Source organism: Amaranthus tricolor, chromosome 3, assembly GCF_026212465.1.
Source record: "Amaranthus tricolor cultivar Red isolate AtriRed21 chromosome 3, ASM2621246v1, whole genome shotgun sequence".
NCBI lineage: Eukaryota > Viridiplantae > Streptophyta > Magnoliopsida > Caryophyllales > Amaranthaceae > Amaranthus > Amaranthus tricolor.
In genome coordinates, this window is record NC_080049.1 from 37,313,662 (window position 1) to 37,328,884 (window position 15,223).

General features: G+C 35.2%; 1 protein-coding gene across 2 annotated transcripts; it reads left to right on the top strand.

Annotated features, from left to right (window-relative positions):
* Window positions 1–3,099: 3,099 nt before the first annotated feature.
* On the top strand, window positions 3,100–14,105 carry LOC130809258 (uncharacterized). 2 transcript variants are annotated; one of them, XM_057674949.1, is made up of 11 exons: window positions 3,100–3,349; window positions 3,436–3,787; window positions 3,905–3,982; window positions 4,089–4,618; window positions 6,295–6,909; window positions 7,057–7,211; window positions 10,739–10,950; window positions 11,030–11,163; window positions 11,240–11,529; window positions 11,616–11,719; window positions 13,705–14,105. In XM_057674949.1, the coding sequence occupies exons 2-11, from the start codon at window positions 3,454–3,456 to the stop codon at window positions 13,773–13,775; spliced, it is 2,523 nt and encodes an 840-aa protein (XP_057530932.1). In that variant the 5' UTR covers window positions 3,100–3,349; window positions 3,436–3,453; the 3' UTR covers window positions 13,776–14,105. The 2 variants fall into 2 exon arrangements, with proteins under 2 accessions (XP_057530932.1, XP_057530933.1); XM_057674950.1 differs by having other exon boundaries at window positions 3,124–3,349; window positions 3,440–3,787.
* Window positions 14,106–15,223: the final 1,118 nt, after the last annotated feature.

Sequence of the window (15,223 nt, forward strand, 5' to 3'; positions counted from 1 at the left end):
TTCTTAAACTTAGCTAGTGGTGCACGCTTCCTAGGTTGTTACTAGGTCACAACAATCAAACGAAAATTTATACTATCCTAGTCACTTACTCACAACTTGTATGAGTGGTAAAAAAGGGGTCAATCCACTAGGAGGAAAGTGTAAGAGTCTTTAGGCCAGTCTTGCTAAAGTAACAAATGAGATATAGTCACAAAGATGATATGATAGATTCTTAGATAAACAAGATAAAGGACTAATAAATGGGACTAAGGTAAGCATGCATGAATTGTGATAAACAAAGCAATCAAGTCTTTTAGATATTGTTTGACAGGGAGTTACCCTAAGGTATTTATATTCATGCATGAATTTCCATCACCTTTTGGTTGGAGGAATATATATTCATTGCGATAAGAAGAGGTGTATCTACTTAGAATTTTACCACTTTCTAAATCAAAACCTCAACCAACTCAACTTGTAATAAATTAATATTTTTATCAACTTTTGGTTGGAGGAATATATAGTCACTGCGATAGGAGGAGGTGTACCTACCTAGGGTTTTACCAGTTTATAAATCAAAACTTCAACTAACTCAACTTGCAATAAACCAATATTTAAAAACTTGATCATCAAACTTGAAATTACACTTTCACTCCCTTAAGTGTCTTCTAGGGTCACAAGAGGTTCTAATGGTGAGGACTTCTAGATCCTAATTAGGGGTGTTCACCGGTCCAAACTCGAACCGGACCGGTCGAAATTTGGTGGACTGGAAAACCGGAATGTTTAATATTTTAAGACCCGAGACCAAAGATCCTGGTCTAATCCGGTTTCCTTCCGGTCCGTTTCAGGTTTAGATCGAAAGTAATTTCTGATACCAAAAATAAATTAAAAAATTGAAGATTTCAAAAAAAAAAGTTAGCAAATTAATTATCATAAAATTAAAATATTTGAGTTAAAAAATTATTTTGTGTTAGAAATAAGAAATGTAAAGCCCTTTAAATAAGTATATAGTACATAAAAATCGTAAATATTATTCCTCTACAAAATTACTTTTATATATATTCGGTGTAATCCGGTCTTTTTCTGATTTAAACAGGACCAGAAACCTGGAATGAAGAATAAGTAAGACCCAGAGCCCGGACCGGATGCAACTGATCTGGTTCGGTTTAGGTTCGGTCTCAACCGGTTTCGGTCGAGTCTCATTTTACACACCCCTAATCCTAATACCACTAGGGTAAAAGGTGAATACAAGCAATGACCTAGTTTCAAAGTTATGGATTAGTTGTTGGTCATGAACAAGGGTAGGTTGAGTCTTAACCTTTCTAGGGCTTGGACTCATCCTCTCACTCAACTTAGCTCTTTTGGAGCAAGGAGTAACCCTTGGTCATGCACTATGAGTCCATGACTCATGTTACAACGATATTAAGACATTCTCAATTAGTACTGATTACATGCATTTTCACTCATATGCTCTTCACCGAAAAGAGATCTACTCAGGTTGGTGCCCTCATATGCTCGCACGTGAGGACACTGCATTTTAAAAAAAAATTTGCAAATTTGCTACAGTCGAATTTCAAACGTACGACCTGAAGGTTGTGAGGTCAAGGACAAAGCCGTTTGTGCTTTCCCATTTCCTTAATGATAGAGGATTTTGTATTTAATATATGTTTAACTGTACAACAAATTCTAATTAATTGTAGTTACAATTTTCAATACATATTTAAAACCTTTATCCCAATTCTTCCCTGGTTCTTCAACAAATAGTCGGCCACCCGTCCACCACGCCAACCGCTGTCTGCCGACCTCCCACCACAGTGGCTACCGCCTGCAGCTGCCCATCAAACCGCCAACCCACCACCATAACTCCATAATTCAAGCTAATTTTTTAATATTTTATAATTTAAAATATAAGACATCTACAAATATTGATCTTAATTTAAATTATAAGACATCTACAAATATTGATTTTAATTTTAATTATGCTTTTGGTTAATTTATTATTATGTAATTATTATGTTAATTTAACATTATTATCATTTCCTTTAATTGTCCCAATGTTTTTTTTCCTTTTATTAGAGTTAATGATCATGTGTAGAGTTGAGTTGAAACAATTATTCTTATATTTTTATATATATGATTATGATTATTTAAATTTACTATTGAATTATTTTTTATTAATTGTGATCCCACTGAGTTCGTGTTCTGAATCCGCCACCGATTAATTTGCCTAACTCTTTAATATATAATGAGACTTTGTATCTAACACTGCTAATATCAACGGACTAAACTGTATTAGTTGAAATTGATAATAAGAAAGGTTTAGGATATAGAGTCACCTAAATTCTAGAATGAACACAATTAATAATCAATGTCTATAAAAATTTAGATCAATTATGTGATTAAAAGTGATCTTGTCAATCTCAAGTTACTTGCTTTATTGATTAACTATCAAATTTAGGCCCTATTAGTTCACTTCTCACACTCTTGTTCGATTAACCGAATTAATAAGAGTTTAACTAAAATTTACCTTTTAAACAAAGTTACTCCTAATCTCAAATTCTTGTTATATTAATTAGGTTAACAAAGTATATTTAACTCATGGTTAATTTGCCTAATTTAATCACTCATTCCTAATTTTATAGACACTTTCAACAATTTCAGCTCATACTTTGAATCTAAGATTAAACCTAATCATCCTAGAACAAAAAAGCTACTCACTAACCATAGAAACCAACATAAAAACAATACATAAAACCCTAACAATAATACTAGACATAATTAAATCTAACAAGAGAGCAATTAAGCAATAGTAATAAAGAACAAGAATAGAAAAATTTACGTGACAATTGAACTTCATTTACATTAGAGACTACAATCTATGTTGAAAATTAGAAATAAGTGTTGAATACAAAATAAACTACTTCCTCGGTTTTTATTTGTTTTTCTCAAATTAAATTTATAAATTTTAGTGTCAAACTTTAACTATGATTTTTTATCGATGTATATGAAAAAACATATTAATGTGAGATCTTAATATTTATTTGTCTAAATATATATTTTTGTAAATATCAAATTTTTTTAGAATTTCTAAAAACTCACACTTTAACAACTTGTTTGCATTGAAGCAGCAAGTATGCAAAAGAAATAAGAAATTATAAATCCTTTTTATTCCATGAGGAATTACTGGGATAAAACCAGCTAATTTCAACCACAGGGCGTGGTGGATGGCCCGCGGTTGAAGTAGGCTCGCGACGAGTTTTTTCAAATTCAAGGGTTGAGCCCGGGTAGATCGAGCGGTAGCTTGCCCTCCACCTTCTCCTGCCTTTTTCCAATTTGTGCAATCTCATCATTGCTGTCAAGAATTGTGTTATCCGTAAGTTTGGATTATAAATCTGGGTTTACTGAATTTGATTTGATCAACTAGTTTTAGGGTTGATAGTATAATTTGATTGATCGTAGGAAGGTTAACGTTGAAGGATGAATTTCCTGCTGCGGCAAAGCCCAAGCGCCGCAGCATCAGCATCGGCATCAGCATCAGCATCAGCATCAGCATCAGCATCAATGGCTGATCAACTTCCACCCGTATCGCCATGGTTGAAAAAAACTCCTTCACAAGGGGTGACGACCTTAGAAGGATTGGTTGCGGTAAACAAATCGCAATCAACGGATAATTTATATGTTACTGAAAGTAATCGTGATTCCTATGTTGATGGTTATTTGAATTCTCCTGCAACTATAAAGGACTTTGGCCCCCTTGAAGATAAGCACGTTGACGTTAAGGAGGACCAAGGGTGGATTACCATTCCTTTCAGTACGTTTCTTCCTTCAATTGCTCTATTGGCATGAATTTATCATTGCCTTAGTGTCTCTATCATGTTCAATTGTGATAACGTAATTTTATTGATCCAATTTGATTGTGAATTTGTAGAGGATCTTCCTCATAATTGGGGTGCTGCGCCAGATATACATTGGTTTCACTCTTTGGACCGTTCTTTTGTTTTTCCTGGTACCATTTTTTTTTGAAATTTTCTTGTTTGATACTGTTGTAATGTGGATTTGACATTATTTATAGATTATACAAGCTTAGTAGGATCATATGGCTGACAATGCAGGGGAACAGCTTCATATTGTAGCATGTTTGTCTGCCTCCCAACAAGATACTGAAATCATCACTCCATTCAAAGTCGCTGCTGTCATGAATAAAAATGGCATCACACAAGTTGTGAAGGACCAAACTATAAATGTTGTAGAACAAGAACCAAATCGTCAAGCTCGGCCAGTTGAGTATAACGTTGATGCAGATGTAAAACGTGTAAATAAGCATCACGTTGATGTATCTGCGAGTGAGTCTTACCTAAGAATGGAGGATCATAGAAGACAAACTCAGACATTGCTACAGAGATTCAAAGAATCCCACTTTTTTGTCCGAATTGCGGAATCAGGAGACAGTCTATGGTCGGACAAAAGCACAGAAGGAGCTCCTGAGATGGTAGATGAGACTAATAGTATGGAGAACAGTAAAACTGCTGGGTCCACAAACTTAAGTGCAGTAATTGATAGTGGAAGTTTTGATGCCCGTGCTTCTGGTGGCGTGGCCAGAAATTCTGTTAAGTGTTGTTCTCTTGCTAATGGAGACATAGTGGTATGTTTCAAAAAAATTTTGTATCTGTGTTTGTTTGTTTTTTTTTTTTAATGAAGTCTCGATGCTTATTGTCTATGTTTTTTGCTTTCTGTTTTCTTTGGATACCCTAGATTCTACTGTGTGAGGTAGCATACGTGGGTTGGTGTTTATCTCTAAATTTGGAAATTTTTTGGGTAAAGTATTACTGATGATGTTTTGACTATAGTAGTGTAGAGTTTTCTGTGGATTAGGTTTATATTGTGAATTTAGGGAAGTACTGTGATTATTGCTCAATCCATTATCTTTCTTTTTATGTATTTGACCAGTGGTTTTCGAAGTTTAATTATATTGGCTGTGAGAAATATAAAGTTAAGTGTTTTATTAGATGCTTGAAAACATTTTACTCTCCATTGTTGGTATATGTTTCGGAGTACTGTTTGCTAATAATTTAGGTTGTGTCTTGTGTGAGTTGTTTAAAGGAATTTTCAAGTTCTTGAGACTGCAAAGAGTAGCTTTATGATTGATGATATATCTCAAGTATTTGTTTGAAAATGGGGTAGTTTTCTACTTTCATGTGTTTTTTTTTATTTTTTTTAATTATTATTTCTCTACATAGCTTATTAACTTTACACCCTCTAACCTCTGATTTTGATTAGAAAACTAGTGTGTTGTGATAAGTGATATCATTCTCGTACTTTAGGTATGCCAAATTGTACGGTTTCTTTTATGTACTTTTAATTTCTGTCAAAAATATTGGCATTAATAATATGAGAGGAGTTCCATTGATTTAATAATTGTTCGAAACATAGTGCAATAATATGAAGTAAAGATGAAGTACGCATCTCCATTTGTAGATGAAATTTTTTGAGTACTGGAACTATGAAAGCTGTCAATGTTATCTGACAAGCAAGAGCTTTGGGGATGTACTGCAGAATTAAAAGACTCTAAGCAGAACCAAGATGGAGCGTACATTTCAACTTTAGCACAATGAGTTGAACTTGTTGAAAATCAGGATCGGAGCCAATGCTATGCTAAAGATATTTTAGGTATCTTTGGTCAGTTTTACAAGCATATGAAAAGAGCATGAGACAAACTTTGTTATGTCAGTGCTATGTAGAATAGATAGTACTCCTCAAAGTTCAAACTAAAAGGAGTCTATCAAATTGTTCTTCATGTTACATTAAGGGACTTATAATTCACAACTTAATGTTTGTAGTGGTGAATGTTCTTTTCTTTATAAGTGGCGTTATTGTTACCGAGAAGATGAAGGTAAGATGTGAGAGACAAGGCACAATGTTTTAAGCAGTTTATGATGTGGCTCTTGGATGCTTCAATTTTGGGAAGTGTTAGGATCATTGAGGGATACAAGAAGCAGCTGAGGAATTGATGTGAGATAATGCAGTAATGAGTTTGTGTAGGACTCGTTATGAACATATCTTTGTCCTTTGATTAAGTTTGATGACGAGCCCAGTGAAGTCAATGTGGCAAAATTCTCATTCTAGTTGATTTTGGCTGAGAGTAGCTGTGGAGTTTTCAGATCCATCTGACATTAAGTTTAATTTTTGGTTAATTGTGGCGAAATTTCATAGTTTTAGGTTTCCCTTGTTTTATGCTTTATTCTTTTGAAATGCTATTATTGTTTGTTATTCTTATCTCACATATTTTCTCTTATTTCATTCTTGTTTGGAAGGATGCAGGTTCTTTTACAAGTGAATGTTGGTGTTGATTCTTTGAGAGATCCTATACTTGAGATTCTTCAGTTTGAGAAACATCATGATAGAACTATGACTTTAGAAAGTGATGTATCAGTAAAGGAAAGACATAGTCCGTGTGCAGAATTGTTAAAATGGCTTCTTCCTTTAGATAATTCGCAACTTCCTGTAAACCGACCTTTGTCCCCACCTTTACTTAATGCATCTCATAAAACGAGCTTTTCAACTTCAAGTGGTTCACAACTATTTTCTTTTGGCCACTTTAGAAGTTATTCTATGTCATCACTACCGCAAAATAACACACCTGTTGCTTCACCATCTGTTTCTGTGTCATCTCCAAAGCCTAACTTTGATTTAGAAGATTGGGATCATTTTGGATCGCAAAAATCCTTGAAATGTCCAAAAAATGGAAGTCAAGGTTTGCTGTCTTTTCGTGGAGTTCCATTGGAGCCTGAAAGATTTTCTGTTTGTTGTGGACTTGAGGGAATCTACATTCCAGGACGAAGGTGGAGAAAGCAGCTTGAAATCATTCAACCTGTTGATATTCACTCATTTGCTGCTGATTGCAATACAGATGATCTGCTTTGTGTTCAGATAAAGGTACAAATTTTTTGTAGCAGTCATGGTTTACACACTGTCATATATCTTCATTATATATAGTGTATAATGAGTGCGCATTCTCAATAGCCTTATGGCCATGATGTATATAGTGTATACATGTTTGGTTTTGAATTGTTTACTTTGCAGAATATCTGTCCAACGCATGCACCAGATATTGTTGTATACATAGATGCTATTACTATTATCTTGGAAGAGGCATCAAAAGCAGGTCCACCTTTGTCTATTCCAGTTGCATGTATTGAAGCTGGAACGGGGCATAGTCTGCCAAATTTGGCCTTGAGGTTCTTATTCCTGGAAACTTGTTTAATTTTGGCTGTTTTAGTGTTCAGATTCCCCTTATCTTTTTTACGTGTTGATGTTTCATTTTCTTGGAGGTGTATCTAGTTAAGTGATTTTTGTATTGGACTATGGGTAGAGTAAAAATCCATCATTTGAAGAGCACTACCACCCACCCTATTGGGTGGATGTTTCATCCCATGGAAAGTTTACTCTTCTACTTGCATGATTTTACGATGGTTAGAGCATCATCTCTCTTATTTTACTTGCATTAGTTTGCTTTGAAGGGTAGTCTATTCTATATACCCCTTTTGACATCAGGTTTGCTTGCTTAGATGTACCTATCCTGGTCTCTTTTTTGCAACAAAGCCATACATTTTTTAAAGCCAACTACTTATAAATACTAATGCAGGCCTTGACTTGGAAGATTTTTTAAGAGATTATTTATGGTCGTTACTCTACACAACTTTACCTCAAACTTGTATGCCTCCTAGACTTGTGGTTTGATATATTGTGATGTTGTCTATCATAAATGAATGGCAACTAGCATACACAATTTTAATCATTAATTATTTAGTTGGTTATCATACAAATGAAATAGTTTGATGAGAATCCTTGTGTGGTGAACCAGCCTCTGTAACAAAATTTTAAGAGAAGATTTAGAGAAGGAAGAGAGAAGAAAGAAAGAATTTAGACAGATGTAGCAGAGAAAAAGTACAAAATTAAGGCGGAGAGAATTTAGAGGAGGGAATGATTGAGAGTATGTTCATTCATTGCCTAACCAATTATTACATAGTGGTATTTATAAACTAAACAAGTCATAACAACGTGCTGCTAATTCTAAATTGGTTACAAAGATTCTTTCTCTAGAATACCCTCATTTATAAACTAAACAAGTCTTAACAACGTGCTGCTAATTCTAAATTGGTTACAAAGATTCTTTCTCTAGAATACCCTCATTTATAAACTAAACAAGTCTTAACAACGTGCTGCTAATTCTAATTTGGTTACAAAGATTCTTTCTCTAGAATTCCCTCAATTAAATTCTGTTACACCATTCATCCCCCTTTGTATTCATTGCCACCTCACCCTTTTTACCTCTTCTACGATAGACTGATATTTCTTCGGGTGGATTAGCCGGCATGACAATACCCTCACCCAGAAGAAGCACCTTGTCCTCAAGGTGGTGAGAAGGAAATGCTTAGAAGTTTATGGTAATCCTCCCATGTAGCTACAGATTCTGCAGACCTGTGCCACTGGACCAGAATTCAGGAGAGGATGGGCTGGGAAAACGTAAGGCTAACAGTTGTTCTGGAGGAGCTTAAAAAAATCTATTCTTTAGAGGGTGGAGGGGGGCTGTCATAAGGGGTACTGAAACTGTGGGCTGGTTTGAGTTGCGAAACTTGAAAAACTGGATGAATGAGGCTGGATGCGGGAAGATCTAACTTGTAAGCCACCTTGCCAACCTTGTGGAGATTGCATAAGGGCCAAAATGTTGAGGGGCTAATTTTTCATGTTGTCGGATGGCTAAAGATTTTTGTCTATTGGGTTGAAGTTTGAGAAAGACAAGATCCCCTTCATTAAAAGATAGTTCACGACGTTTTGCATTTGCATAGTACTTCATGGATTATTGTCCTTTGATCAAATTAAATTAGATTTCATCCAACCTAGCATCTCGCTCCTGTAGGAGTTGTTCCAAGCTATCAACCTCCGTATAGGACTGCCTAAATCGAACCAAATGAGGAGGGGTCTCCCATACAAAGCTTGAAATGGGGGTATGTTAAGGTGGAATGAAAAGATGTGTTATAACAAAATTTAGCTCATGAAATCCACTTAGCCCATTGTTTCAGATGCCCACTAATAAAACAACGTGGAAAAGTTTCTAAGCCTTTGTTGGTGCCTTGCAAACGTAAGAGTTTTCTCAAAAAAGCACTCAAAAATATATGATCTTTATCATACACAATGGATGTTGGGAACCCATGTAAGCGCACCACCTCCTTGACAAACAAAGTAGCTATTGTGATGGCTGTGAAAGGATGTTTCAAGCCTACAAAATGAGCGTATTTCGTGAACCCGTCCACGACCACAAGCACAGTGTCAAAGCTGTAAGATCTAGGAAGTCCCTCCACAAAATCCGTTGATATGTGCTCCCAAACTTTAGTGGCAATTGGTAGTGGCTAAACCGGCTGGAGTTTGATAAGGCGCCTTTTGTTGCTGACAAATCTTGCATCGGCGTACATAATAGGTACTTGTTTAAGAATGCCTTCCCAAAACCACTGCATGGCTAAACGTCGATAAGTCTTAACTTCACCCCCATTCCCCATAAGTGGAGAATTATGATATACTTGCAATAACACTGGAATGTAGGGGAGAATTTGGCTAGTACAAAACGACCTTTATAAAATAAGTGACCTTGATTAAGTGTAAACCCAGTAATCGTATATGTAACCTTCTACAAATCAGATTTAATGCGAGTCAAAGTAGTGTCCTTATCAACCTCGCGTCGCAACTGCTCCCAGCCAATGGTGACTGAGCTGATTGTTGTACACAATTCATGGTTGTTAGCTTGGTGTCTCTTGCGTCAACCACCTTATTAGTGGTGCCAGGATTATAAACAATGGTGAAATCAAAGCCTAGCAATTCCATGGCCTTCTTCTGATACTCAGCCCCAATTTCCCTTTGCTCCAGTATGAATTTCAAACTGGATATATATAACGAGACTTTAATTAGTAAACAATGGTGGTGATCAGAAAGTAGGGAATTAGTGAGGTAAGAATACCCGTAACAGTAGTCTGTTGGCCATGTCTTTGCTCTTTATGATTAGCTCATTACTAGATGGAAGCTAGAGATAAAATGTAAGAGGCCCTCTTAACATTAAATACTTCCTTCTAATATATTTCCATTTTGTTGGGGTATCCTTCTATATACGCTTTTGATGCATATTGCACCTGATCTTATTCTTGTTGGATGTATTTTACTTTTGCTAAATGCTGAAAATCCACATGAACACTTCTAAAAACTATACTGATTCCTGGGAGGATCTCGTAGTCGTTGGTCAAGCAATGTCTATTATGCCATGTTGCTGATTATACTTGTATAGTGCCACTTTTGTATCGGTTCAAGTACTTTTTTCTCTGTAGTAATGTCCCTTTCTTTATGTGCAAATTTAATCTTTGTAAAAGTCTTTGTCATGTTTATTTCTATTAGCTTAGCCATTATCCAATTGCTAGCATAGTCTCTAAGGTGTTGTGATGTTTTCCATGGACCTTAATTTGGAACCCATCTCATATAGACTTTTTACCTCCTCTATGCAATTGTTTTTTGTGTTTGGAAGTCTTGGCAATTTTTTCTTGTTGTCATATGTTTTGGTGAATGACAATTAAAATTTTTACTACTGTATTGTGGCCGCTAGTGTTAAAAAATTAATTTACCTTGTAAATAATTACTGAAGTTCTATATGGCTACTGTTGCTTTGTCAATTATTTCTGGTGATATTTTCATGGTTGAATTGTAATTTATTATGTCATTGCAGGAGAGGTGAAGAACACTCTTTTATTCTCAAGCCAGATATTCCAGTCTTAAAAAAATCAAAGATATCTGATGTCAGAACTATGAAGGTGCACTCAAAAGCTGGAAGCAAAGCAACAAGTATAGGGCTTCCTCCTGTAACTATTGAAGGAACAAAAGATATTTCTGCTTCCCATAAGTATGCTATACTGATATCATGTCGCTGTAACTACTCTGGTAATCGATATTGCTCAAAAAAGTAGTCCATTGATTCATTATGTGAAGAGTTCTATTGTTAACTTGTATATATCTGTAGAATCAAGACTTTTTTTTAAGAAGCCCACTGATTGGCGACCACGTATCTCAAGGGACTTTATGATATCAGTTGCTTCTGAAATATCAAATGAAACTCTGGATTTTACTGGAAAAGTCTCTCAGCTGCCAGTTCAGGTTTTGCCTACAACATCTATAGACTCTTCGTACTTCTTGAGTTGAAATGCATTGTGTAATGGTTTTAAATTTTCAGGTGTTGACTCTTCAGGCGTCAAACCTTACATCTGAAGATCTTACCTTGACCATACTTGCTCCAGCATCATTTACACCTCCTCCCTCAGTACTGTCACTGAATTCTACGCCATCATCACCAATGAGCCCATTTAATGGATATGCTATTACAGAAAGATTAAGTGCAGTAGCTCAATTGGCTGAGTCCCGAAGTGGTGCCCAGCCTTTTTTTTCTGATTCGCAGGCTGCTCCAGTTCCGATTACTGCTTCGAGCTGTACTCACTTGTGGTTGCATAGCAGTATTCCTTTAGGGTAGTTACCACTCAACTTTTTTGGTCTGCTTATCTTGTTAACATATATTCTAAGAGTTCAATTTTGGTGTTTTTTGGTCTTATCAGGTGTGTACCTTCTCAATCCACTGCCAAAATCAAGCTTGAGTTGCTCCCATTGACAGATGGCATAATTACTCTTGATACTTTGCAGATTTATGTTAAGGAGAAAGGTAATTAAATATTACATATTAAATGAAGTCATCTTGTCCATCCCTTTGTGTAAGTCCTTCATTTGAAATTTCTTCATTCTGTGTTTTGAGTATTCTTTATAGAGGCGATCTCTCATGTTGATTTGTTTTGACTCATGTAGCCACCCAAATTGTTGGGAACTTGGGATTAGGGCTTTCGAAGCGTGTTTCAGTCTTAATATTTTTGAAAACATGTTATAAAAATTATAAAAAGTATATATAAATTCTATATATTGAGACGAATCTAACAAGTTCATACTTGAATATATTTTATCTCGTGTATAGCTAGAGTTGTTTAATGGGTCGGGTCAAATTCTTAACGGGCCAGGCCGGGTTGCTGATGCTGTCGGACCAGGATGAGGCAAAGCCCTTTTGACCGGCCCCAAGCTCGGCCCTTTAAGACTTTATTCAATCTTACAGTAATAAATTTATTTGTTTACCCACAACTCCAACCTACTGTAGATCATCAACAAGCAATAGCAACATTAACTGCCCAACATTAACTTGAACTATTCATAATAGCCTACTGTAGTTAAATTCATAAATAGCTAAATTGTTAGGAAAAAAACGCTAGCAGAGATGAATTTGAATTCGTAACTCAAGAATTTATACCAACCAAGTTAATTTTCAGATTTAATACAAACTCGTAACTCAAGAATTTATACCAGCCACTCAAGATTTGATTCCTAGAAATCAGCTCAAAGTTTCAAAATATCATACAGATTACCAATTTAAAACCACGAACAATTTGCAAAATAATAATAAAAAAATGAGATCGAAAAGCATACCTTTAGTTAGATGAATATGAATTCGTAATATCCTTTGAAGTCTCAATTAATTGATTGAAATTCGTAAAAGTGAGAAGTGAGTTTCGAGAAAACTAGGGTTCTTGGTAGATAAATTTGCGGGAAAAATCAGAAGCATAATTTGGTAGAGGACTGTAAGCAGAAAAATAGTTATGTCCTTTATATGAGCCGACCCTTTTATGACCCTCTAATGACCTTTTTAAAGACTATAGTAAAGCCCAATATTGGCCTGACCCGTAAATGACCCACCCTGTTAAAATTGACCCGATCCTTGACCCATTGGCTCGATCCTCCCCGTTGAACACCTCTATATATAACCATGAAAATTCATGTTTAAGTTTCTTTCTCCTTAAATCAATATTTCGGTATGGACAAACTTTTAGAAATGGAGGGAATTCTTTTGACATTCAAAGTTGATGGTTCAATAAAATGTGAACCTCTTTTGTTGACCAAAAAGCTCCATACTTTTTAACTTAGGTTATATGTAATATGTTTTGGTCGAGACAGATGTTTATTTAGGGCTTGTTTGGTTTGATAATATGGAGCGTTGAAAATGGGAACAGTTTACCCAATTTATTAAAATCTGTTGGGTTTGAGATTTGGATAATCCTAACCATTTCTTGAGAATAAATGATACCCTTTGATTGTTACCACTAGAATTTGGGTGGTAACAAAATACATTTCTTGAGCATTCCTCTTCAGTTTATCTTCATCTCTTTCAAAACACTACAATATTTATTTCCTCTCCCCAACAGCTCAGCCACTAGGAATTTTCTCACACCAGGAAGTGCTCTACAAATCTGAAAATTCTCGTTCAAAAAAGATATTGTAAGTTTGGGAATATTAATGAATGGTACATCTTGCCAAGGAATCGGGGATATGAATGGACAATGACTAGTTCAAGTTCATATTGGTATGTTTAAGTAGAATAAATTCCGAAATACCACAAGGAAAGTGTGAGGAGAAACTTTTAACGCTAGCAATTCCATTAGTTTATGGTTATACTAAACCGTTAATAACATTAACACTTATTGTTACTTTTCCATTGCTTACACCTAGATTATATGAAACGACCCCTTAGTATTATTGTTTAAAGGAATTTAAAGAAAAATTGTTCAAGTTGATTACTGACTGAAGTTCTTGTGAATTTACTTGCAACAGGTTTAACTTATATCCCTGAGCATGCGCTAAAGATCAACGCAACTTCTAGCATAGCGGCTGGAATCATCTAAGCTACATACTTGTCTTATACACGCATTCTTTGTATCTCTTATGTTCTGCTTAATGAAGTAATTGAAGCTAAAGGAAGGGTGTTTCTCTTCAGTTGTGCTTCAATGGCTTTTGTCTTTCCATCAATGTAGGACATATTTTTTCTTCTCAAAAGTGAGACATATTTACTTGTCAAAGTTATCTATTAGGCTGTTAAATCATGAACACGATTGAGAGACATGGAATCTAGTAGTACCTTTGCTTTTGAGTTGTTACTATAAGCAATACCATTGACAGTTTGAGATGGATCCTGGATGTAAAAGTTGGTCAATGTGAATTTATGATTTTTGAGTTACGAGATATATCAGTCATGAATGGGGGAGGGTTGCAAAGAACAAAATATGACCTCCAGGCTCCAGATTGAGTTTGAAGGTTTTGTCTAAAGATGCTAGTTGGTCAAAGCATTTGTTAATTGTCGAGTACATTTTTCCAAGCGATGGAGTATTATTGAGTACTCCCAAATCCCAATATTATCCCATTAGGCATTATGTTATTCTTCATGAGAGTTTTAAAAAAATAAGACGTTTTAATAACTTTATTCAAAAAACAAGTTTCGTTTAAATTTTTTTTTCCAAAATAAGCGTCGTTGAATCCAAAGCTAGGCCTGGTGTGTACTCGCTCTTACTAACAACAAATTAAAAGAAATGGTCAAAAAATTAGTCAAGGGTAAAGTCGCTGTTACTAACAGCGACTTAAGCAATTGAATGGTCGATTGTAAAGTTACTGTTAGTAACAACGACCTTATGTTTGACCTGGTTTGACCAGGTTTGCTGCTATTCGCTGTTAATAACAGCGAATAAATATTTGACTTTTATTGACTTTTTTGTATGATATAAACTAGCCGTTGTAAAATTGAAAAATAGCCGTTATGAAGTTGAAAATAGCCGTTGTTATTATGTTTTATAAATAACTCCATCATTTCCCTACTTCATTGTATCCAAACCATCATTCTTGTTCTAGTTAATCGATTTTGAAGGTAACATAAAGTATTATGTTAGTATTATTCTCAGTTTATAAATGTTAATATTATTTTTGAATGTTTACTTATGTTACTATATCATATGTGTTCCGTAGATGTCACAGGTGCATTTTATTGAAGAGCTTTGTGATTGTGGTTATGAAGTTGAGATTAATGCAGATTGGAGCGACATCGATCCTGGCCGTGATTTTGTTGCTTGTCCATTCTACTTGGATGAAGGATTCGGTTGCACATACTTTAGATGGATTGCTCCAGAGGGTACCAAATGGCTTGAAAAAGAAAAATAAAAGCTTAAAGATAAGGTATTTAATATCAAGAGACAAATAGATAATATGGCACACAGGATAGAAGAGACTGAAAGGACTATGAGAAAGTTTAAGAAGCAATCTTAGTTAACGGCGGTGGTTTAACTTAACGAATGAACTATGTAAT